This window comes from Balearica regulorum, chromosome 2 (genome assembly GCF_011004875.1).
Source record: "Balearica regulorum gibbericeps isolate bBalReg1 chromosome 2, bBalReg1.pri, whole genome shotgun sequence".
Taxonomy (NCBI): Eukaryota; Metazoa; Chordata; class Aves; order Gruiformes; family Gruidae; genus Balearica; species Balearica regulorum.
In genome coordinates this window covers 115,924,891-115,949,015 of record NC_046185.1, presented here as the reverse complement: position 1 = coordinate 115,949,015, position 24,125 = coordinate 115,924,891, and the positions used below count along the sequence as shown (strand labels likewise).

Here is a 24,125-nt window from a genome sequence, read left to right as displayed (position 1 = left end):
CTCTGGTAAGATCGTGTGTCTCAAGGAAGGAAGAGCTGTTGCTTCAGAGGCCTTGCAAACTATCTGCATAATGGAGACACTGCAAGCAGAGTAAATGATACGTGCATTATATTACATACTTCCCTGGTCTCTGACAAATTAGCCCAAATTAATTTTTTTTCCAACCTGCCTGGAGCCATTAGCACTCTGCGATTATTCTAGGAGACGTGGCTCTAATTATGAATAAAAAATATTGCTCCATTGACACAGAGCACAATGCTGTCAGCGCGGAGCTGGAGGAGGAGAGCATCTATCCTGGGCGAGGGCGGCTCTGTTACGGGGGCTCCCCGGGGGCTTGGGCAAGGTGGGCTGCCCTGGTGGTGGGCAGTTTCAGGAGCAGACCCCTGATGTTGGTGGGGAAGAGTGGAAGGGGCACTTGCAGCTCCTGGATCACCATCACGGCCGTGCGAGCAGATGTTGCTTGTAGTGGGATCCTGTGAGCCCCTAACTGCCACCAGTGGGACCTGTAGAGAAGACCCTGGGCCAGGGCTGGAAGTGCAGGTAGATGTGCATGCGTAGGCTCTCCTGCTGCACGTTTCTTGCCCAACAAGAGGTTCTCCTCTAGCCTCAGTGTGAGGGTAGTAGCACTGGGGACTCCTTCAAGTCAGGGTGCAAAATAATACAGTGCATCAGAAGTGTAGGCTTACCATAGGTAGCTGAAAACTGGGCAGTATCTAAAGCTGCCCTAATATGCCTTGTGATTTAAGCTACATCAACACAGATACTCTAATATTCGCTGCAGCATCTCTCCAAAACGCTGATAGTGGGTACAGGTATCCAAGCTAGTTGGTTTAGGATGACTGGATTTTTTTTTTAGTCAAAAAAGTTTTATCAGTTCACATGGTAGAGGACTTTCTGCACCAGGCCCTATGATATAGAGACGTTCCTCTAGTGAGCGAAAAGGGCTGAAATAAGGTGAGGGGGTTTAGGGACTGCCTACAAACGATCAGGTCTGCAAGAGATTATTTTCAGCTTGTCTCTAGATTGTTTTAAGCCAGCTGGCCTGTTTAGTTAAATGGCAATACTTTAATTGATTCTGTTGAGGCCAGAATAATGGCTTGACTTCAGCTCTGGAGTCCTGCTGCTGGCAAACTTAAACAGTCTGTGTTGGAAGGAGCTTGTACTCTTCCTTCTGCCTTTCAGAGTGCCTCTTCTGCTCCCCATCACTTTTCTGCTCCAGATTATTAGAGACCTTGTGGCTGCAGATTTTAGCTTAATCTCCAGTAGTAGGATTTTGCTGGGAGTCATCTTATGTCAGCAAAAATATACATATTTATGCTAATGTCATTTTATCTTAACAAAATAAGCCTCATTGCCACAAGCACTCATGCTGGTTCATGTCCCTTCTATCAGGTCTTTCACTGACTGTAAAAAGCAAAAGCCACATCCCTCATAGACGTCACTGCTGCCAGCCTGCTCTTTCACAAAGTAAGAACCAACCAATTCTGGCTGGAAAAAAGCAACCCTTTGGGGTTTCATAAAATAAAAATACTCCCACTATTTTCTCTCGTTCCTCTCTCTCTTTCGGTTAAAATGTGAACTGCTTCCCAGGATGTGAAGCAGAACCAAACTCCGGGGTGGGAGTGCTTCTGCATTCCCAGTAAGAGCAGGCTGCCAGCCAAAAGTAGACCCTGTGGCTGGGACCTGTTTCCTTCTTTTGAGACCACAGACCATAAAGCAAGCATCTGGGAGGCAGGCTAGGTTCTGGGGAGAAAGATGCCCTCCTTTTAGACTTTATTTTTGGAAATAGGTAAAATCTACTGAAATGTCTGTTGTTTCTGTTGCAGTCAGAACTGAGCCCTGAAGAAACAACCTATGGATGAGCGATAGCAAAAGGCACAGTTTGAGCACTAGTTCTTCCTCTTTCAATTGTTTCTCACAATTTCCCATTCTCCTCTTCATTGGCAGAACATAAAATGCAAAAAAAAAACAACCCTCAAAAACCTCCAAAGAACCCCCAAAAGCAAACCACACAACCCCAACCTTCCGCCAAATAAACCCAAAGAAAACAGGGTGGTGTGGGGTTTGCAGAGTGCTGCGTGCACCTGTGTTGTACCAATGCAGAAGTTCAGGCAGGACTCCTGAAAACAAGTCTCAGGCGACCCATGGGCACAGCGGCATTTGGGATGGGAGGCTGGCAGACAAAAGCGTGAGGACAAGGAAGCGTTGCTCATGGATGCTGACTGTTTTGCAGAGGCAAGCTAGACAAAGTAAATCAAAATATTTCATCCAGAACACACAGAGTCCAAGTCCGAAAGAAACAAGTGGCATAAAATGAGCAGAAGTCATATTAATTGCCCTGGGAGGAGAAAGGACCAAGTCAGGCCTTGTGTGTTTTAGATTTGGGCTTACAGTGAAGGTCCCTGTTTTGCATCCAGAGCACATATCATTTGGTTTGGCTGTCTTGTGCAATCGTAAAGATTCCCCCTACGGCCTCTGGAGGAGGAAAGGTGGGAGTTGTAGAACAAATCCCGTTTTTCCCAGTGCTGTTTAACAAACTCTGCAGCGTTTTGGTACCTTGGTACACATACTCGTAGTAAAAGGATGATGAAAATGAGTTAGAAGGGAAACTGTTGGAGTGTTTTGCAAATATCTGCTCTCCTGGGAAAGAGCTGGCTAACAAGGATGATAAATGACAGACAATTAAAGTTGGTTCGTGCATTTGTTTGTGATGAGAAATAGATCTGTTTGTTTCTTTGCAAAAAATTCATTACTGGGAATACACGGGCTCTGTGGAGAGCACTGATAGAAGGCAGTGGATGAAATCCCAGTGACCCCCTCCGACCCCAGCCCCATCCACGGCATGGGTATCTTGTGTGCTGCTGCAGGGCCGCATGGATTCGGGCGGATGGGGCTGGGTGCACCCCAGGACCTCCGCGAACCCTCCGGGCAGCGGCTGCGATTTCGACCATCAGCTGCTGGAGCCTAGGGATCCCCTTCCTCGGTGGCGTTTTCATGCCGTGGGACAGAGAGGGAGGCTGCTTGCTAGACAAGCTGCAGCAAAAGAGGTTGTGTGGGCTGTGTGGGTGTTTGGTGGCAGGCTTGACATGCTGGTGTCAACCAGGGATTACAGGCGACCCATGAAACAAAGAGTGTTTTCTCCCGGATGGGTTTTTCGGCTGCCGGTCCTCGACAGCCCACCCTGGAGTCCTGGCTGAAGTAACTTCTGCAGTGGGAGGAAATCTCATCCTTAGCATTTCAGAGAAAGCATTTTCTACACGCGGGGGGCAATTCAGCATTTCCTCCCTTGTTTTCTGCTTTCTGTGTGCAATATTGCTGTAGCTGTCTGAAGCGTGGGCTTCTCATGCAGTTCTTCTGAGAGCAAGAAAGGTTTCTCCTCTCCTGCCCAGGAGAAAGGCACGGATGAATCTTACCTCTCTGGAAATTTTTCATGCATTGTATTCAATTTTAAGCCATTTTCCTGATCTGAGTCTTGAGTTACTTTATAGCAGAAATTACAGCAGCTGGTAATGTACAACATAATTTTGGCAAATGCAAGATGAGTGTTTGTTTTTTGGGGACAGCAGTTGCCCAGAGGGAAAAAACTAGGAAACAGTGTCTTGGCTCCTTCCTAGCATCTCTCATCTATTTGTGACATCTAGATTTTTATAAGACTATAGACACAATGAATTAAACATATATTAAACACATATATTAATGTGACACATATATTAAAAAACAATAACTTAGAAGTCAGTGTTCCTTGCTTCTTATTTTTATTCTTCCTTATCCCTTTATATTGTTCGCTATAAATTTTTGACCTTTGAATATCACAGTTAATTAATTTGCTTTGATCACTGCCTAAATCAATTATAATGACATGCTAAATTTTATCCCCAGTTAAAAAATGTTGGTAATGGTTGCTTTAAATGCAAATATATGCTGCTTTAATACTCCAAGCTGGCATGCCCGCTGTTCAGTAAGGTGCTACCACTTGAGGGATATTTTCTTTTTTTTCCAAATGCTTTAATAATATCAATTGGCGGAGCATACTTTTTTCCCCCGTGTTGAGTTCCTGTAGCTCCAGCTAGATAAATATAAACTTGTGCTGAACTTTACCTCGGAGCCCTCAGACCCGGTTGGTGTGAAGCTAGCAGTTACGTCCTTAGGCTGGACTGTAGGAGAGGCTGATGGCCAGGTCGTCGTCAGACAGAACAGTTTGTCCTCGCTAACCGTTCTGATCAGAAACAAATGTTTGTGATACACTGGATTTTTCTTTCCATTTGGAACATTTTAAAAAGTGATTGATTTTTATCTCTTTTTTATTTTATTTTTTTTTTAAACAATCCTCAAAGCCTACAGAACAAAAGCAGTTATTCCTTCTGAAAGAGGGCAAATGGGCAGTATTTTCAGCCTTCTTCATGCTGAATGCTGAAGGAAAGGACAAAGGCCATCGCAAAGATACTGCTTCACAGATACGACTGTTTGCAAAGGTGACCTAATAAAAGCAGGGCACCGTGTGGGAATTATCATCACTGAGATGGAACAATATTGTCCAAAAGTGAAAATGGAGCAGCAGGAGGGAGCATGTTGGTGTTACCCTGCCAAAACCAAATGCTTTTGCCTGAAGTTTGCACCCAAGTCTGCAAGCTGAGCTCATCTCAGGAGCAGTTAGCAACTGGCTGTCTCACGAGCAGGGTACCCGTAGCACAAACTTAAACCACCCTCCCGGACCCCTGTGACTAGCTTTTTTTTTTTTTTTTTCTCATTGGAGTTTTGGGATCTTCTCTTCCTGCAGGAAGATACGGCTGAATTTAGAAAGTGCTGTTCATCGGGGTTGTTAAACAGTTGTTAAATATTTTGGATTGCATGAGCATACCTGGGGCATCTCCTCACCTCCATGACTGAGTAGAGTCCTTGTAGCAGGAAAATCAGTGTGGTCCTTCTGTGCTGTGGTACGGGCCACATTTCTAAAGGCCAGGGTAAGCTTAACAGCATGGTTCAGAAACAGTCCCTGCTTACTCCCTGTGCCCCAGCATTCAGCCAGGCAGGACTCAGGGCTGTGGACCAGGTGGGCTGCAAAAATATGTATCTCTTGAGATTTTTGCAATGGGAGAACCTAGAGGAAGGCTTGAGAGCAGGACCTCAGCAGTGCTTGGTAGTTCCTGGCTGGGGTAAGTGCCTTTGATCACAGCCCTGCTGCACCACACATGGCACGTCCATCCTCCTGCACCAGCAGCACTGGTCCCCGGCTGTCACTCACACTCACGGTTGGTGCCCCTCGCACAAAATTTGCTCTCCTCCTTTGAGCAGCATGCGTATAAAGGGGAAGGCATTTGGGGAATTATTAAGGTATCACCAGTAGTTGTAACCTGTGTGTTTATGATGGCCAACCTGTCCTCCTTTGGTGAGGATGCCTTTCCAAGGTCTTTTCTTGCAATAGTTTCCCACTCTTCCTTTCTATTTAGGTATAAGTACCTAATTTTGGAAGAATCTCAAAGTGCTTCTTCAGCACAAATTTGCATGAACCCAATAGAAAAAACAGTCTTGCCACTGTCTGTGAGAACTTGCCCTCCAAGGCAGGTATTAATAAAAAGCTAACCTTCCTAGTTCCCAAGCAGGAGATTTGCCTTCCAAACTCTATTCCCTGTTTTGTACCTTCCCATGCACCAGCTGTTCCCCTGCCAAGATGAACCTTAACCAAGAATAACCCTTATCCATGCAAGGCCAAATATTTCCTCTGTACCCTTCCACAGCAAGTCAGACCAGCATCGCACGTATGACCCTCTTTTGACCATCTAATGGTCTAGCAGGAGTCACTGGAGAAGTCTGTCCTCTGCAGCTCACACAGTGCAGTCAGGAAATGAATCTCAGCTCTTTAACTGATCTGGACTTTTCCGTAGGAAATAAATGATGCCCTGGAGCAAAATAAATGAACTCTTGCAACTGGAGTGTCATAGGGGGTGATCGGATAATTGATTGTTAGTCCAATAAAAAGTAACTGATGATGAGTTAGTGGACTCATACATCATTTTTGTGCTGTGACTGATATATTATAAAATAAAAAAAGGTAGAAAATGGGAACAAAAATTGGCAGAACACTAAGAGGCTGATCTGTTTGGGTCTTTTTGTTTTGTTTTGTTCTTGCTCTCCTAGGTGGGGCTGAGTGCTGCAATAAGGAAAGCAAAAAGGATTATGAAGACTTCCAAGGATCTGGTAAGAAATCAGTGGCATTAGGGAGTTTTACACTGTACTTGCATTTTATCAGGAGTGAGTCCTCGTTTATTTTGCCTGTGAACCCACCTGATCATCATTGAATTGAATGCTGACTCACTGCTACCCGCTGTAGGATCTGCTGTATCAAGGTGACACTGGGAAGAAGGAGAGGGAGATAATAGAGAGGAAATATGAAAGTATAGGAAGAGCAGGAAAAAAAACCTCTTGAAAAATGTGGGCTGCTTGTAGAGTAGGGATAACTGTCTATATCCATCCAAGACATAAATTTGTGTCTGAAATTCGTGCAGCAGCTGAGGATATTATCTGTGAGCTCCATAGTGCAGCTCCACGCTGAGACGCTCGCTCGTACTAGCCCAACTCACTTTTGGTGGGGCAGCCAGCCTTAAAATACAAGCAGATACAGATTTTGTTTAGATATTCTTTACAAAAGCAGGAATTTCTCGCTCAGCCTTGCCCTGAACTTTTCCATCCAGAGAAGCTTACTTCCTTCAAACTTCTTGCAGTGTTTATTATTGCTCCTCCTTGTTCCACAGTTCTTCCTTGTCCCTTGTCATCCCTGCCTTGACCTTGTAGCCATATGTGAGAGGGATCCTCATGAACTGAGCCCCTGCCTCAGAGCACAGTGACTGACTGCACTTTGGGGTTGTCTGAAACTCAAGCAATGGCCCGAATGCAAATCCTGCTTATTTTTCTTTTATTTTTGAGAGGCTGCTTTTGCCTCTAAACTTGAAAACCAGGATTTGAAATCTTTCCACCTCCACCAGTTTTCAGATTTGTAGAGGATCTTTAAAGGGTAGCAGAGAAGGGAAGGGCAGCTTTTATTCTGCTGGGTTCACTTATATGAGTCAGCTCAGCCATAGAGTTTGCTTCCAGTTGTCTTCAGGCACTTAATGCAGAGCAAATGTTTTTGCTGTTTGTGAAGAAATTATTGATATTGCCTCTTCCTGAATCCTCACTGTGGTGCTACTCACAAAAGTGAAAATTGAGGTGCCTAATTAGCCTTTGGGCAATTGCCAAATTGCCAAGCCAGGGAAATAAACAATGCGCTGGAGAGATGGGTCTGAGCTCCCGCAGAACAGCAACCAGCAGGATCTTATTTATTTTCCTTCCTATTCAGCACTGTGCTACTGATGGCCGGAGATTTCCGCTCAAATTACACAAATTTTCTAATTCTCTTTCCCTGAGTGCAAGTCCCTGCGTTAACACCTGCAGCGAGATGCTCTGAGCCAAGGAGGTCCTCTCTGTTAGCCTGAGCCCGGGCGTAAATTTGGGGATGAAGAGGGTTCAGCATACAGCCGCTGCCTCCCAGAACGCAGGGCTCCTTTGCTCCCTCGTGCGTGCTTCTACCCTGAGCATCTCAGGCTCTGTCCCTTGTGTGTCCAGCCCTGTCTGACCTCTGAGGTCCATGCATGCCACATCCTTTCAGGCTGTCCTGGGTAGGGTGGCATGGTTGGCATCAATTTTTGGGTGTAATGGGTTCCAGCTTGTCTCCACTCTCCTGTATCCTCAAAGCTGCTTGATGCCCCTATATCTCACCTGCTTTCTATCATGGTGCTCTTGGCCTCCTCCTGCTCCTACTTGCCTATTTAGCAGCAGGAGGGACAAGCAGACTCTGCCTCAGCAAGAAGCAGCAAGGCCTTGGTTATAGTTGGGTTTCTCCAGTCAATGTATTTCTAAACCCACAACACAAGGTCAGCTCAAATTAAAAGGAGTATCATGTGGTTGGTTGGGCTTCTCCTGCAGTTATTCCTAGCATGTTTCCTGTAATGACCCTTGCTGAAACTTATTTTAAACCTAGAAAATTTAAAATAACAACATTTCTAGAGGCATTACTGTCTCTCAAAACTTCCCCTTCAGCAGGGTTGCGGTTAATTTCATTTCCAATCCAGAAAAACAATGTAGGAACAAACACAAAGGAAGATCTCCAGGAGAGAGCACAGCGTGTATCACGCCTGCACAAGCCCCATATCCCAGAGCAGCAGCATGTGATGAAATGGTAAGAAAATCACCTGCACAAACTGAACGCTGCCAAATCACGGTCTGTTCACCTGCCCAGGCACGCAAATGTGCCAGTGAGCAAGGGCCAAAGCAGCTGAGGTGCTCTCGCTGCTCGGGAAGAGGGTTGCGTGGCTGAATGTGTGGGTGAGGATCCAGAAACACCCTGTCTGTGGGTAGGTCATCTCTGCATCCACACCGGTGGAGAGAGAAACACATTCATCTGGCCTCTTTTATGCTCTGGCTCATGCTGGACAGAAATATCAAATTATATCTGCTCATTCTTCCCATAGCTGCTGTTTTGGTTGCTTTTGCCCCATTGCATGTTTGGGGAAAGCCTTCTGAAGATGTTCTTGCAAGTTAGCTGTCCCCATCTTTGCTTGGCCGCTGTGTGTGACTGTGCATAAAAAAGAGACATGGTTATGGCTGTTGGTAATGAGAATGAGAGGTCTGGCTGGCTTCCACGGGGGCTGCATTTACTGGGCATTTCTTAGGATCATTGTGGATTTGGGAAAAAGAAAAGGTATTTTCCAGATGTAGAGAGGCAGTGAAAGTGGCTACAACCCAAAAAAACCTAATAAATGTCTCCATTCATTAAAAGTAGTGAGCCATCTGTGAACGACTGGCTTAAGCCAAACACCAACAAGCATTAGGGGCTCATTATTATTCTTTTTTGTAAAACCAATTAAAATAATTACAGAAATGTCATTAGGGAATGTTAACAGGCAATGAATAAAATATTGGTGTTATCAATCACTGTGAGCACCTCTAGTCCTAACTTTTCTTATGGGTGGAGAAGATACTAAGAGGCATCTTTGAGCAATAGCAGTGAAAGAACGACAAACAGAGTCACGGCTGTAGCATTTAACGAGAGCAAGCACCATGCGTACAATCCTGTCATTACTATGCGTTGCCTGCAACTCACAGCCTGGCAGCAGGAGAAGTGGGAAGCCATGGAGGGAACCAAAAGGAATTGCAAGACAGAGGGGGGTAATGAACCAGTCTCCTGCCCACCAACTCATGTTATGCAGGGGCAAGGAACCTGTCTTCTCCCAAAAATACATACTGCAATCACAGCCTGGCTCTGCTGGGAAGTGCCCTGTAGTGCCTGCTCCCCTGTGCTCTCCGGCTCTCTTGCTGACACATGCACATGCAAAGTTTATCCTTTTTCTTAACCCTATGCTCCTTGCTGCCTTTTGAGAGTAGCCCAAGACACCCTCAAAGAGTAGATGAGCGGCTCTCCAGCACATCCCCAAGCAGAGCCAAAGCATTACGTCTGGACCTCACTGTCCCACGTGCTCTGGGGACACGTCGGCTGGGGAGCCAGAGGCTGCTGTGCTCTGGGACGCTGCTGCAGCTGGTCCTCAAAGCCTAACTTGACATCACCCATACCACTTCCAGGACACCATCAAGCCAACCGTTCCCACCAAAGTTAGTCAGTCTCTGAGGCTGCAGGGTAGTCTTCCTTTGAAACTAATGGAGATCCAGTCAGTAACAATTTTCAAATTATTAGCTGAGAAAAAGTCAGGAAAGATTTTATTCTACTTACAGCAAAGGGTAGAATTTAAATGCAGCCTGGAAGCAGAATGAAGGGAAGGTAGCGTGGTTTGTTTATGTATGTATGTATGTATGTATTTATTTATTGCAAGTCCTGTAGTTTGTCTTTCTAGTTCAGTTTCGGCTTCATATACCTTAACTTCAAAGGCTTTGCATGCTGTGACTTAGGCTGAAGTGAAAAGCCAACAGCTCAAATGAAGACTCAGCAAATCTTAACCTGACTGAAAGCTTTAAGAGCTTCTAGTGCTTTTGTAGGCAGCGCTGAGATTAATCCTATGTGGAGGAGGTGGGGATAGTGGTTTCTTTCCTTTTTTCAGGAAGGCGTACATAGGTTTGCAAAGCTCTTTGAGGAAAGCTGGCATCCTACTTGTGTGCCTCCCACATTTTCTGCCTACCTGCCCATACCTGCATATGCACACACAGAGAGCAAAGAGGAGGTCTGCATCCCTGCCGTGCTGCAGGATGTAGTCCCAAGGCAGCCAGACTGGCAGGGAGATTAAATACAGGGATATGGATGGATGGGAAAGAGTGTGGGGCGGCTGGAGCTACAGCAGTGGGACCAGGTTAGTCTTTCAGCTCATGGAAGGGCCTCACTCCCTGCTGCTTTTGGCCATTTCTATCCATTTCTTTTGCAGTTGTGTTGTGGTTTCTCCTTTGACTCCACTGATGCCCCACCCACTTCATGGCACCCTCCAATGACATTTGAGTCTGTTGGACTGAGCTGAAGAGGGGGCGGACAGGAGGGGGTTGCAGGTTTCTTGTCTCTTGTGCCCCTGACTTTCCTCCTTTTTTTTCCCCTCTCTATTGCATCCTTCAGAAAATCATGGCTCCACCTCCGGCACTGCAAGGCTCCCCTACAAGGCACCACTCTTGTTCAGCTTCACCTTGGTCCCTTCAGCCACCAGTGCAATCATTAGCTGCCATCTTTGTACCAAGGGCTCTCTCCCAGCCCTCCTCTCCACATTGAGATCCTGGCCATGACATATTGCTGTGGCTGACCTCCTGCTCTGGGCAGTGGGAGACCCTCATGTACATCACCCCTTGTTACATGTCCAGGCAAACACCTTCCTGCCTTCCCTGGAGCCGCAGGGCAGTGCCCTACGCCCCACAGCAGCACTGCCCTGCGGTGCCACTTCAAAGTGCTCCTTCGTCACTCAAAGCTTTATATGCTGCGGTTGCTGACCCTCATGGTGATTAATAGCCTTTCATTGTCCTCTCCTGAGCTGAATCCAACTTTTATCTTCTGTTTTATGTTAGATTTGGGTTGTAATCTCATTAGGGCAAGGACTGTCTTTTTTTTTCTTTTTCCCTGTGTATATAAAGTGTGTAACACAAGGGAGTTAGTCCAAGGATAGAGCTCTTAAGTGCTATGGCAATATAAATAATTACCCTTCTTTGCATAAAGTCATGAGTATGTCCATCTGCTCATCTGCTCCATATTTACATGCTGAATGCACCCCTAGTGAATACAGTTAATTAGACTATGTACTGACTAGCCCTCCGTATTTATACACCACCTGAATACCCCTGGTGTTTAAAGACTTCCTGAACTTAGAATGGAGCCACATTAGCAGCATGTTTTGAGGCTGATCATCGATGCAGCACAATGTTTCCATAACTTGAGCATTCACAAGCAAGGTCTCTTTCAGCTTCTGAAGCTTCCTGGTTACCTGGGACCTCAACTGTTTTGGGCCATGGTTATGGTCTACCAATGTTGAAAGAGTTTATCCTGCAACAGCTGTCTTTTACAGCTTGTAGGTCTGACTAAAATAAAGTCTGGTTTTGAGATTTCCAGGTAAAAATCTCATTAAAAATCAAGGACATTCTAGGCACATACTGGATCCACCCATTTCTCCTCTCTTTGGGATTGTTCCTGACCTTCGGCCACCCCTCCCTGAGCACGCGGAAACCAGCCTTATGGCCCACAATGTGTTGCTTTCACTAGTTTTGCACTAAGTGTCAGATACCACCATGTTAATCGAACATGAGAACAGTAACTTTTACAAAGAGAGTGAAAAAAAACCCACTTTGGTACGTGAGAGGAGAAAGTTTCACAGGAGCTTCTTCCTTCCTTTTTAATTTTACAGCTCTTTGAAAGCAGGCGTAGTTGGTTTATAAAATGTTCAGTCGAAATCCCTAAGTTAACTGCTATGTCAGGTCTAAATCCTCTGGCATGTAGCATCCTTAATGGAGTCATTGGAGTTTTCAGATGTTTCTAGGCAGAAAATACATTATTTAGTTCTGGACTTTACTGACACTGAATATCCTAAGCCACACTGCCTCTGTGAACTAATGCATCCATCTTTTATTTTCTTCCCTTCCAGAAGAGCTTCACAGGGTTCTCAAGTGTATGTGCATTTCCTCCTCTGGCTAACCTGTGTGAGAAGATTAAATAGTATGTAAAAAGTTTTCAGTCCTTAATCAGAAACAGAATATGGCACATTTGTTTCTTTCAAAAATTATCCTCAGTTAACAAAGCTTCCTATACTTTATTTCTGTTGGTTTTCTTCATAAAACCACTGTCCAGGTAGCGTAGAGGGAGGTCGCAGAGAGTTCAGGTAAGTAAGATTCCTCGGAGGGATCCCTTTGTTTTTTCAATACTTAAAATATTTGCATAATTTTAGCGGGTCCCAGAGGTCAAATATACAACACACTCAAAGGTATGACACCTCCTGAGATTTCCTGTGCCCAAGAGACTTCTCCATTTCAGTTGCTCACCCAGTTGTGGTGCCCACAGCTCAGTGCAGAAAGGCCACCAGCACCTATATAACTCTGTGAGGAACGTGAATTAAGTGGCGGTTGCAAAGTGCGGGAGAATCTCAAGGTATTGAAGAAAGCTGGGTGGATAGCGGGCAGGAAAAACAACTTACAGCAGTGCTGAGTTTCTGAGAAAGGCCAAGGACATCAGCTGGTCTATTAGTCCTAAAGTATATTTGCCAATGTACTGCAATGATTTGGAGGAGGAGTCCAACAAATCTAAGAATAAGTCAGTATTATCAGCAGTATATTTTGACTGATTTGACTCCCAAGATTAACTTGCTCACCTATTTCTGCTCATTTAATTGATACTGCAAATATCATGAGTTTATTGGGAATGGATTGATTAATGTGAAACATCTCGTAAGTGCTTTTGAAATGTAAGTCAGGACAAATAATCTGAAATAATCCGAGCCTTGTGAGTTCAGACAATACAAGCAGGATCAAATTGTATATTATATGTTGGATCAAATATGTTGAACTCTCCTGATCTCTCTTTCTCTCATGCACTCTCACCCTTTTTCTTTTTTTTCTTTCTTCTTTCTGTAGCTGCAAAAAAACATGTTTGGCAGTTGGACTTTTTTAGCTGGTCTGGATCTGTGCCAGTTCCTTGCAACTGAACCTTACTACAGAGAAGAAGTAGCCCAAAGCACCACATGGAAATTATTGATTACAGACAGAATAAGTGTTACAAGCCCCACCAGGAGTGCATGTCACCTCTCTCCTCTGTATTTTTTTTCTTATCCTGATGCTCATGCAGTCTGAGAAATCCACCCTCATTGCACCTATTTGCTGTCTGAGCCAGGTTCAACATATCTTATGAGTTCAAAAGGTTGGAAGAATTCAGAAAGAAAACTTTCCAAGGAAAGGCTGACAAGCATGTCATTCAAAGAGTGCTGCCCGCTGGGCCAAATAGGAAAGTCTGATCAATGTAGGTGAGCTAAGCTGTGTCCCGTAGCCAAAGACGGGTGCCACGCTTGGGCAGCACCATGTGAAATCTAGCACGTGCCCAAGCTAAAAAGGAAGGGGCACAGAGCTGACACCATCATTTTAACACCTGCTTCAGGTACTGCTAAAACCTATAGGGTTGCTGGAAACAAAAGCCACAATGAAAAAAAAAAAAAAAAGACATAATTTTCAAAGGTTAATGTAATTAAGCACAGTGGGGGATCACTGAGAGCTCAGATCTCCATTGCTCAAATCAAGGTAAAATACTTTTCTCAAATACGTTGAAGCATGGCCACAAGTTTGTGGGATTAGATACAGAAATTGCAAGATGAGATTCTAATCCTCAGTTAAAGCTTAAGGCCACCTGTGAATTCAGCATGTGTGGTCCTTCATATTAAATCCACTTATACCCTATAAAATAAGCATTTTGTGTGTGTGTGTGGCTGCAGCCTGGTATGCAAACTGCAAGTCTTCTAGACTGAACACAACAGGGGAGAGACAGTGTAAAGAATTGGGGGATGCATATGAGAAAAGGTATTTGCCATTTAACAAAAGAAGGTTAGTCTCCATCAGCATGAGGCCCCATTCTGCAGCTCTTTCCCAGGTAGAAGGACTTCCATTAGTATTTCATATCTGGCAGATTTGTAAGATCTCCCAGGCTGAATGTAGTATTTATTTCCAAAAAATTATAGTTATTTTTACCACAGTTTTGATGTCCTAGTTTGTTTTAGAGACTGAAGGTTCAACATAGCAGCCATACATGAGTCCATCAGCCTCACCTCCAGAGCTCAGTCAGCAGATGTTGAAAAAAATCAGAATTTGCTCCTTGGGACAGAATCACTTTGCTGAAGTACAAGCATGGAGCTAAAACTGAATATGGAGCCATGAACAACATGCCAGCTATTATCTATTCTGTATGCTTTACTGTGTTTTTTTCTTTCTGAATATGTTCCCTTCCATATGTTAATATGGTGTTTGTTGTTTTTGTTTTTTACAGTGTTATAAGAAATAAACTGCCTTTTGAAGATTTTGATGGAGATAAATTTAGTACTTTCCCAGTAAGCAAAGCCTTTCCTTTGGTACAGTAATCCCTTGATAATGAGAATGTCTATGGGATTCCTTCTACTTTCTGCAAAGCTTTATTCATTCATGTGAAAATAGGTATAGGAATTAACTGAATGGAGGGGGTTTTTGTCATAAAAGGTGTTGGGTTTTTTTCTGGATGAAAAAACAATCATTCATTTATGCCACCTGGGGAGATGCACACATAAAGCTATGCTCCTGGCAGAGGCAAATTGCTCTGCTGCTGAGTGTTCTGTTTACCAAATTAATAAGAGGTAAAGTCATATAAAAAAAACAAATTAAATTGCCAGCTTGTCTTATTTCTGCACCAAAGTGTGTAAGGTGTCATTTATTAAAGCTTAAGAAAGGGACTCTGGAATACAACCCATTTACTGGGTTTTATTCCTACACCTTGAGTTAGATTCTCATTTTAGATATTTTAAATTAAAAGCGCCAGAGTAACAATGACCATCCTATCTGTGTGCTTCTCCTGGCTTTTAGACGTTGAGAGGCTATCACTGGCGAGGCAGAGACTGCAACGACAAAAACACCACCGTGTACCCTGGCAGACGGTAAAGCTTTCAATTATTTTAAAGGCTTCCTAATAATTGTGGCTTCTTGAAGAACAAGATCCATATTTGGTTTTGGCCATGCTCTAGAGTGCACGTCACTGCTCGTTGCTGGATTTTACTGCGATGGAGACAACAGGGGATGATTGAGACCGGGGATGGGGTGCATTGGTAGAGGTGGTGCATTGGTTTCTTTCCTTTCTCTGAAGCATCTGCAACCAAAATGGTTCCGACAGACCAAAGGTGGGGAGGGAAACCAAGCGCCAAGGCTCACAAGCCTTATGCCACTTGAGGTAACGCGTGCTGTGCCTGCTTTAGGGAGCAGCAGGGCAAAACAGGGGTGCTCATGGCTGGCTGCTGAGCTCCGGCATCCAACACTCATGTTATCCTGGTGGAAATGTGGAGCCCTTCCAAGTGAATATCTTCTAGGTGAATACCTCCCAGCTGCCTGAGCATGGACCTCCATGCACAACTGAAACGGAGAGCACAGCCAGTCGTAGCAGCGTGGCCTTGAACAAGGTCCACCTGCTCTTGCTATTTCACCTGGTGCTCAAAATGCTCTTTCAAATCTAGAGCTCTCCTCTGCCATGGGTTTGTTGTGAAATTATTGACCAGGACTGTTTTTAAAACCTAGGCATTAACCGGCTTGTGACTAGATGAGCTGAGTTTAAGACTAGATAAGATGAGTTTAAGGGTATGGGCTTGGAAGAATTACATGCCATCAGCCTAGGCAGCACACCTGCATTAGCAGAAATCAGCTTATAGAGTCCATGTGTAGCGCCCGAGTGAATAGATGGAGTCTCCCTGTAAAAGACACCTCAACTAATTGTACTGTGTTATGGGACAGCCAAGTCCTCATTACCGCGCACTGAATTCGGAGTGAGGGCCTCGGTAGATTTCAGTGAACACTTAAAAGCAAGGAAAAGGGCAGGGGAAAAGGGTCCATCTTCTGCAAAAATCATCCCCGTTCACTTCACCTAAGTGAATATGCAGACTAAAAGGGTTCATTCAGCAAATTCCAGTACTAACTTTAAATTAATATTGCATTTTGCTAGGAAAAATTGCCTCTGCTAGATTCAAAGGGGCAAAAAGCCACCCTTCTGTGCAGAAAGGAATTTCTAATTATTTTGTATTCTTAGTGAAAAAAGGCAGAAAGAATCTGATTTCCTCAAAATCCCCTTTGCCTTTGTTTTCTGTAACACTGTATGTCCTTTTGTAACTCTATTTCAGTCCTGATAACTGGGATGTGAATAGTGACTCTAACTGCAATGGCATATGGGTAAGTAAATGAAGTTGCATCTTATACTTCCTTCCTGATCTCTGCTTCTCTTTTTTCCTCCTTTTGAATTAGTTTGCAAATGTTTTTTTATTTATTCTGGTTTATTAACTGATTTGGATTACTCCTATTTATGTACTGCCTTTGATATTCCAAGTAATAAAACTGTATTTATTAAAAACTAAGGAAACACAGGGGAAGCAGTTATGAGGGAAGTTTGTTTATTGATGCTTATCATTATTTAAATTACAGCTATTATAATTAATTTAAATGTACATATACTTATTAAAATAACGTAAAGGAAAGCATCGCTATTATGATGCAGTGCTTCCTGCAGGCAATCATTCAAGAAGAACTAAATCCTCAGCCTGTTTTGCACTGCCATTTTTCCAGGCACTAGATAGATATTGTCATCTGCCCCTTCTCTCCTCCAACAGGGCGTGGATCCAAAAGATGGAATTCCCTACGAGGAGAAATTCTGCAAAGGTAAATCCTTACAGTCGATACAAGAAACAATGTGTCTCTTGTATTCATTTCATAAATATTTTAATATTTTCATGGTCATTGCCAATGTAGGGGAAAGACAACGGGTTTCACAACTTCATGAGAAAGGTAAAATGGCAAAATACTTTTTTTTTTTCTTCTTTTTTTTAATCTTGAGGATGGGCAAAGATGAAACGTGGAAAGCACAGGCTGCTGGTAATTTCCTGGTGAAAACCACCTCAGTTATTAAGTTGAAACACGTGGATCGGGGACAGCAGCAAATGGAGATGTCACCTCTATGTCTTCTGTGGTGCCTGAAGCCTAACCCAGAGGGATGACCTTGGGATTCAGGAGAGCAGTTTAACATCCACGTTTGTCCAGTTTAACCTGTTGCCGTAAATACCGGCTATCATGCTGATACTTTTCTGGAGAAAGCCTTTAGGAGGTGAAGTGATGTCATCAGCTGATCTCCCTGACAGCGGTGCGGGTGCCTGTGTGTACACACACGTACAAATAACACCTTTACTAAACAGCCGTGGCTACAGTCGCTGCTCACCTTGCCTTGCATTTAAATCGGCGTCCTGGGGATGAACCGTTGCCTGGCAAGACTTTTCAACATTTTTAGATGAAAGGCGATCTACAAATGCTAAGTTACATTAATTATAAACCAGCCAGATTGTTCCAGCAGAAATACTCATATGAGTAGCACATCCACCACCCAGTTCAGTTATAAGGAGCTTTGAGCAATTTCCCAAGTAATCCGATTTCCCTGAATGTTTAAGTACTTTTTAATGCATATTCTACGGGTAGTAAAAATAAATGTTGGCTGCACAGCAGGGCCTCTGCTGAAATAACACATCCATCCTTGAATACAACCAGGATTTTTTCTGATTAGCAAGACCTCTCCCTGTTTTTCATGCCCGGTCCCCGGTTGTTTCTCTAGGATTCTTCGCACATGCCCGTTAGTCAGTTTTTGCTGCAGAGGGAGTGAAAATCCCATTGCAGGGTCTGAACGTTTCAGCCATGTGAAGGGTGGTGTAGCCAGCCACCCCGTGACTCCGTCAGCTGCCGTTGCTGTTGCTCTGTAAGGGTTGTTCTCCAGCCTCTCTTTCGGTTTGCTCTTTCTGCTCATGTGACTAATAAAATGCGTTAATTAGGTGCGGACTCGCAAGGGGTCATCCTGTTGGGAGATTCGGCTGGTGCTCACTTCCACATCCCTCCCGAGTGGATGACCGTCACGCAGATGTCAGCGGTGAGCAATCGTGTCCGGCTTGCCAACACCACCCTGCCGTGGGTTGCCGTTTGCTTTCTCCCCTGTGCCGCAGGTTGCCAAAGGGGAACAAGCACCAAATGCCTCATTGCACTGGAATTTATAGTCATGGTCTCACGTGTGTCAGTGCCCTCCCGCGGCTGCTTTTCTGAAGATAAAAAAGCATAGCCCTGTGCTACCACCGCTCCCCCGACATCTGTGCAATTGGGTCAGGGAAGAGTTTGGCTTCGGTGTCCCAGCGCTGTGCCAGAGACGCAAACCGGGACATCTGGCTTTCCACGCACGTAGCTGCAGCTCAAGGAGACCCGTGCTGTCTGTGGGATCAAGTCCTGCCGTTATCGGGCTTATTGGTACGGCTCCGTGCTGTGCTAGTGTTGCAGAACTGACCCTGCTGACAGTCCAGGAGCTTCTGGTTTAGGCATCTGGCTTTGAAATGACATGTCCTGGATTGTTTTCCCTCATCAGTGGCATATGTGAAATAGGTCTAGTAACTCCAGTGTTCAGGCTTTGAGGCTCGTGGCACAAATACATCTGCAGGTGTTCGGGGGGTCATCCAAGGGTTTATAATGGACTTGTCCTAAAGGGAAGAGTTTCTGTAGTGACCGTAAAATGTCACTACCATGCTGATGTCTATCTTTGGGCGGTATCCCAGCATTTCCCATTTTCAAACAACAACAAAATGAGCCTGACTGTGAATTACGCTGAGACTCAGCTGTGCAGTTCACTGGCGTGGAATGAAATAATTGAGGGGAAAACATCATTCCAGCAAACTGCGATTGGGGGGGGTGGAGATAAACGTGCAGGTGTGCACCTGTCCTTCGCTGCTGTTTCCTATCCCGAGCCGGTGTCACTCCCCAGCCAGGGAGGAGTGTCTGCTGTCCTTCTCTGCACGAGGGTCTGTTGCACAGGGGGTGAGCGGATAGATCGTCATTGCCCACCTCCCCTGGCAAAAACCTGCTACTCCTCCACTGGCCTCTGTAGAAGAAGGTTATAGACATTTTGTGGAGAACAATACTTATTCCCAAATGTCAGTAGTTACAGTGTTGTTGGAGGTCTGAGAGTTTCGTGTATTTTCCCACTTTTTGCTCCCAGAGCTGAGCTGATTTAAATGTTGCAGATTAGCAGTTGTTTTTCTGTGTTAAACGTTTATGAGCAACAATTAGACAAATGACACTGATGACAGAGCTGATGATGAGCATAATAAATTAGCACTAATGATAATTGAGATTATCTTGTCTAATAAAGATGGTAATAATACTGATGGTGATGATGATTCTGGCAGTAACACTGGTAACAGAGCCGTGTAGGCAAGAATAGTTTTAGACTATGTCAGCATTTTATTATCACTGTAATGTAGGTTTAGAAAGCATTTCTGTTGAAGCTTGCTGGTCCACTCACTGGTCCACTAGCTCGAGGGCTGCTAATGGCATGCAGAGGCAGAAGCTTCAAGGTTGGGAGCTGGAGTGCAGATTATAAAGTGAGTTTTGATGGCACCTTGTTACTGTCTGATGGGTGTAGAGCAACTTGCATGGGAAGGGAACTGGTGCTCTCTGTGTAAGGCCCAACAAATAATACACACTTTCAGTGCTCTCACTCCATCCAGTCAGCGTGTGGGGAAGATCAAGGACAGGTTGGAAAGGGAGAAGTGGGGCGCTTTCCTTTGCAGAAAGGGTGACTCCAGGTTAGAGCTAGTGCCCTGCACCGGGGCAAAGAGAGATGTCTTCACTCTCTGGCCTTTCGTAGTCACTCCACTCACAGTATATAAAATAAAAGAAGTTAAGACATCAATGGAAATGAAGCTAAATACAGTATATGAGTATGTAAAAATGAAGCCTGGACTTCACACGCAGACCCAGAGCCGCCGCAAGCCAGTTCCAGGAGAGACATCTCTTATGCGCCAGTGCGAGGCACCAGGGCTGGTGTCTGTTCTGAGCCCAGTAAGAAAGGTATACATTAAGGTATTGCTTAAAATACCACTTATCGGAGCTAGCAGAAGGTAAAAGAGGGTAGTATAGATAACCTTATGTCCCTTCAGACGCTGGGCACCCCGAGCTGGGCAGCTCCAGACAGACCTCTGACAGAGGTAGGCACAGTATGTTGGTAATAAAGAGGAACTTGGAAAAGTCAGTTACAGTTACCCAGGGCAGAGCAGGGCTGGGCTAAATACCTTGCAGGAAATGCAGCCCTCCTACAGCCACCTGACCCCTATGGTAGTGTGTTGCACAGCCGTCCCGGTGTCTGGGATATGTGAGATTCAGGATAGGAAAGAACAGGGGTTTTTTCTAGGACTATTTGCAAGCTTTCCTACTGACCTGGCAAAAATACAGCAGGTAAATATTAATGCAGAGATACAGGGAGTTCAGTCGTATAAAGAAACTAGTATCTGTGTTTAAACTCTAGCAACAGTAGAAAGTTTTTTTCGTTAGTAAATTTAATTATTAAATTTAATTAATATTTAAACTGAAAGAGGGTAGATTTAGATATTAGGAATAAATTCTTTACTGTGGGGGTGGTGAGGCACAGATTGCCCGGAGAGGTTGTGGATGCCCCATCCCTGGAAGTGTTCAAGGCCAGGTTGGATGAGGCTTTGGGCAACGTGGTCTAGTGGAGGGTGTCCCTGCCTGCAGCAGGGGCGTTGGAGCTAGATGATCTTTGAGGTCCCTTCCAACCCAAACCATTCTGTGATTCCATGAATTTGCAGCTCACCTTAAGGAAAAAAGTTGTTGCCTGCGCACAAAAGTGCTAGCAAAAAAATTTCTGAGCTAATTCAGACTTCGTCACTGCCTCTTCCTCTTGCTTGTCCTCTGTGTCTTGCTTTCTGTGTGTAGAATGGCAATAGCAGCAATTTAGCTGCCTCAGGGTTATGAAAGTGCAATACTCTTGATCTGTAGTATTAAACACCACTGGCAAATACCCTTCATCTGTAGGTTTAATTAAAAAATTATCTTGCTTCAATTCTTTTTTAGTGCAAGGCCTTCCTCAAGAATTTCTAAGCCCACTCAGGGATGGTTTTGTGACCAGAGAGAGTGCAGAGAGTCTATGTCCTAATCTCACAGAAGACATCCTTAATCTGGGACCACAGCAAGAATTTGAAGTTAGGGCTCTGAGAGGGGTGGACAAGGCATTAGCCTTGTGGACGCACTGTTCCCCTGTGCTGTCAAAGTCAAGACACTTCGCTTTGATTCTGCAAAAATTTCTTTGATAAGACACATAGAAAAATTAGTTGATCAAATGGTTTTCTCTACAGTCAATACTAGAGTCAGTTCAAAGCTTAAATTTCCATTTCAGTGGAATCTCAGTCCTCTATACGGAATTCCAAATAGGACTTCTCCCACACACCCTGCCCAGGATTTTTATCATGTGTACAAGGAAAAAGTTGTGTGCCTATTAATTCAGATTTATTAAGCGTATTATTTTATTACTTTAATGTTTTTCTATATTTTTACTTATCTATTTTATATAATTTATATATTTAATATATTTTTTATTTATATTTATCCTTATACATGTTCACATATACAAGTGTTTACATATAGAAGTGTAAAGTAAAACTTACATTTGGTAAAAATGCTGTGGGCCCTTCTGGTAATCAGCACCACATCAGTGGCAGCTGTTAGTTCCTGTTTTAAAGCTAATTAGGTGAGGAAACAGTTTTTCAGGATAGATGCTGAGAATTTAGTTAAGAGGCTCTGCAGAATGATTGCTTTCCCTGATTAAGCTGCACATAGCCTACCACACAAAGAAGCAGTAACGGTGAGTGAGGGAAGAAAGAGAATGTGAATGAGAAATTTCCTTACTGAAGCAGGCTCGGGACGTTGTTCGGGTAACCGGATGATTAGCATGGGGGTGACCAGATGCGTATTTGGGCTGAACAGCTTTGGAATTCAGATGCCCATGCCACCGTCTCGAACACCATTGTTGGGAAGCTGTTATATACTGAATTTTGGATTTCCTGGTCTAATCGGGAACTTACTACCCTCTTAGCATTGGCCTTTCACAGGGTAATAACCCCTTGTGTAATCCAGTGCAGGGGGACATGCTCCTGTCATACATTGACATTCCCTGTCAAGGAATGCGTCAAGGTGCATCATTCAAGTCCCCTAGTGCCTTCCTGGTCTTCCTGTTTTCTTAAACCTAAGTGACCAAATGCAGAGACCCGAATCATGTTCCTGCATTTGTCAAGGAGGCGGTTTTGGGCGGGGGGGGGGGGGGGGACACGACTTAGAAGCACCTAAGTGCCAGCCTGCTGGCATTGACACAGCTGCAGGGACTCCCTCCCCATTTTGTCCAGCACCGAGCTTGAGACGTGCACTGCGTTGGAGTGGGGACTCGTGCTTTCAAGTGCTATTTCCAAAGCCTTTACCTGCAACACAGAGACATATACAGTTCTCATCCCTCTTAGAGCGTGTTCTTCCCACAAAGAGCATTAGAGACACTGCTCGGTGTGGAAAATGCCCATCGCAAAGTGGACGCATCTTTGAAAGCTATAGCTCGGTCATGCTATTTCTCCAGTTTAAAAAAACCCAACAAACCCAAAAAACCAAAAAAACCCAAACAACCTATGTAGCACTAAGGGAAGTCACAGGTACCTTGATTTTGAAGTTTTTGGCCAGCCTGGTACTCCTAAGTCCCAAAGTCTACCCTACAGGGATCTAGCTGAGATGCGGCAACACAGAGAGAATGATGTTGGGGCCATCACTGAGGATACCTGCCTGCCTGTTCCTGCAGAGGCAGCCAAGCACATGGCTCTGTCCTTAACCTGCCATCGCTCCAGTAAATCCCCAAACACCCAGAGTGCAATTACAGGAAGAGAATTATACATCTGTAAGAAGGGGATGAGTCAACTTTATTTTGCCTTGCTGCTTGTCAATAGGTTTTGGGTTTGCCAGGCTTTTCTTCTTTTGAAAGGTGCAACAAGAATTGAGCTGGATGTTCATTCCTTTGACCTGAAAATTCAGACACTAAAAATGAAGTGTAATGCAGTAGACATGCACTTGATGAAGTTTAGCAAAGCAGAAGAAATGCAGTTGTGGGTTTTTTTGAGGTGGATATTTTTTGTGGAAAGCTAATGTTGAAAACACTGGTGTGTCTAGCGATGGATATTGTGCTCCTGCTGCTCTGTCCATCTGCTTACAATTGACTTCCAAATAGCTACTAAATGCAGCATTTTTCTGTAATATGTCTAGGATAGAAGCTTACTTTTAAATCTCATCTTAGAGACAATTTTATCTGGAGATAAAAGCACTGTATTTATAAATGTGCTGGAAATGATACCCTTTCTAGGAAGATGCATTTTAAAACTCTTGGCTCTCTATTTCATGCTGAATAAAGAGAAAAATAAATCCCATGTCTATCTGTAATCCAGTAGATATCTATTTGTCCACAAACTCAAGGGGTACTCCGGTTTCAGTAAAGTACTATGCTATATATTTCCTATTAAAAGCATTCAGCATTTCTTCAAATGTGGGTTCAGGATGTCCTAAACACTTATCTCACTGACTTCTTTTTTTGCACCACTAGAAAAAACAGGAGTTTGATTTGTGAAAAACTTATTAAAAACATTCTCTAGCTTCCCTCTAAATCCACTTAATTGCAATCAAGTTTGTCCCAGCTAGTATTGTGATGACTAAGATGCTGCATTTTGGGGGAAATAAGGTAAAAATTTGGCTAATTTCAAACCTATATGTGCCTTGCAGCTTTACAGAGTCGAAAAGCCACACATGCTTTTTAAAAAGATAGGCTGTGCTTTCCTCAAGAGCTCTAAGGCTTGCTTATTTGTATACTTAGAATAAGAAAGTCATCTGCGGTACTTAATGCAATCAGTCACAAGGATTTGAACATCATTAAAATCAGTATGAAAACAAATATTCAATTCCCCTTCAAATGAAGGGATACTTTAGTGCTTTCAGGATTTCTGCAACCGCCATTTCTAAAGGCTCATATGAGTGTTAGGTTTCCAATGCCCTTTTATGTCCTGATTTTGAAAATCTCC

At 44.1% G+C, this 24,125-nt stretch overlaps 1 protein-coding gene across 1 annotated transcript in view; it reads left to right on the top strand.

Annotated features, from left to right (window-relative positions):
* Positions 1-24,125, top strand: part of AOAH (acyloxyacyl hydrolase) — an 82,090-nt gene that overhangs the window by 23,384 nt on the left and 34,581 nt on the right. The window contains exons 6-12 of the mRNA XM_075745462.1: positions 6,136-6,195; positions 12,093-12,163; positions 14,471-14,531; positions 15,037-15,107; positions 16,335-16,383; positions 16,818-16,866; positions 18,021-18,115. Of these exons, the coding sequence (XP_075601577.1) occupies positions 6,136-6,195; positions 12,093-12,163; positions 14,471-14,531; positions 15,037-15,107; positions 16,335-16,383; positions 16,818-16,866; positions 18,021-18,115 (456 nt within the window). The remainder of the gene's footprint in view (positions 1-6,135; positions 6,196-12,092; positions 12,164-14,470; positions 14,532-15,036; positions 15,108-16,334; positions 16,384-16,817; positions 16,867-18,020; positions 18,116-24,125) is intronic.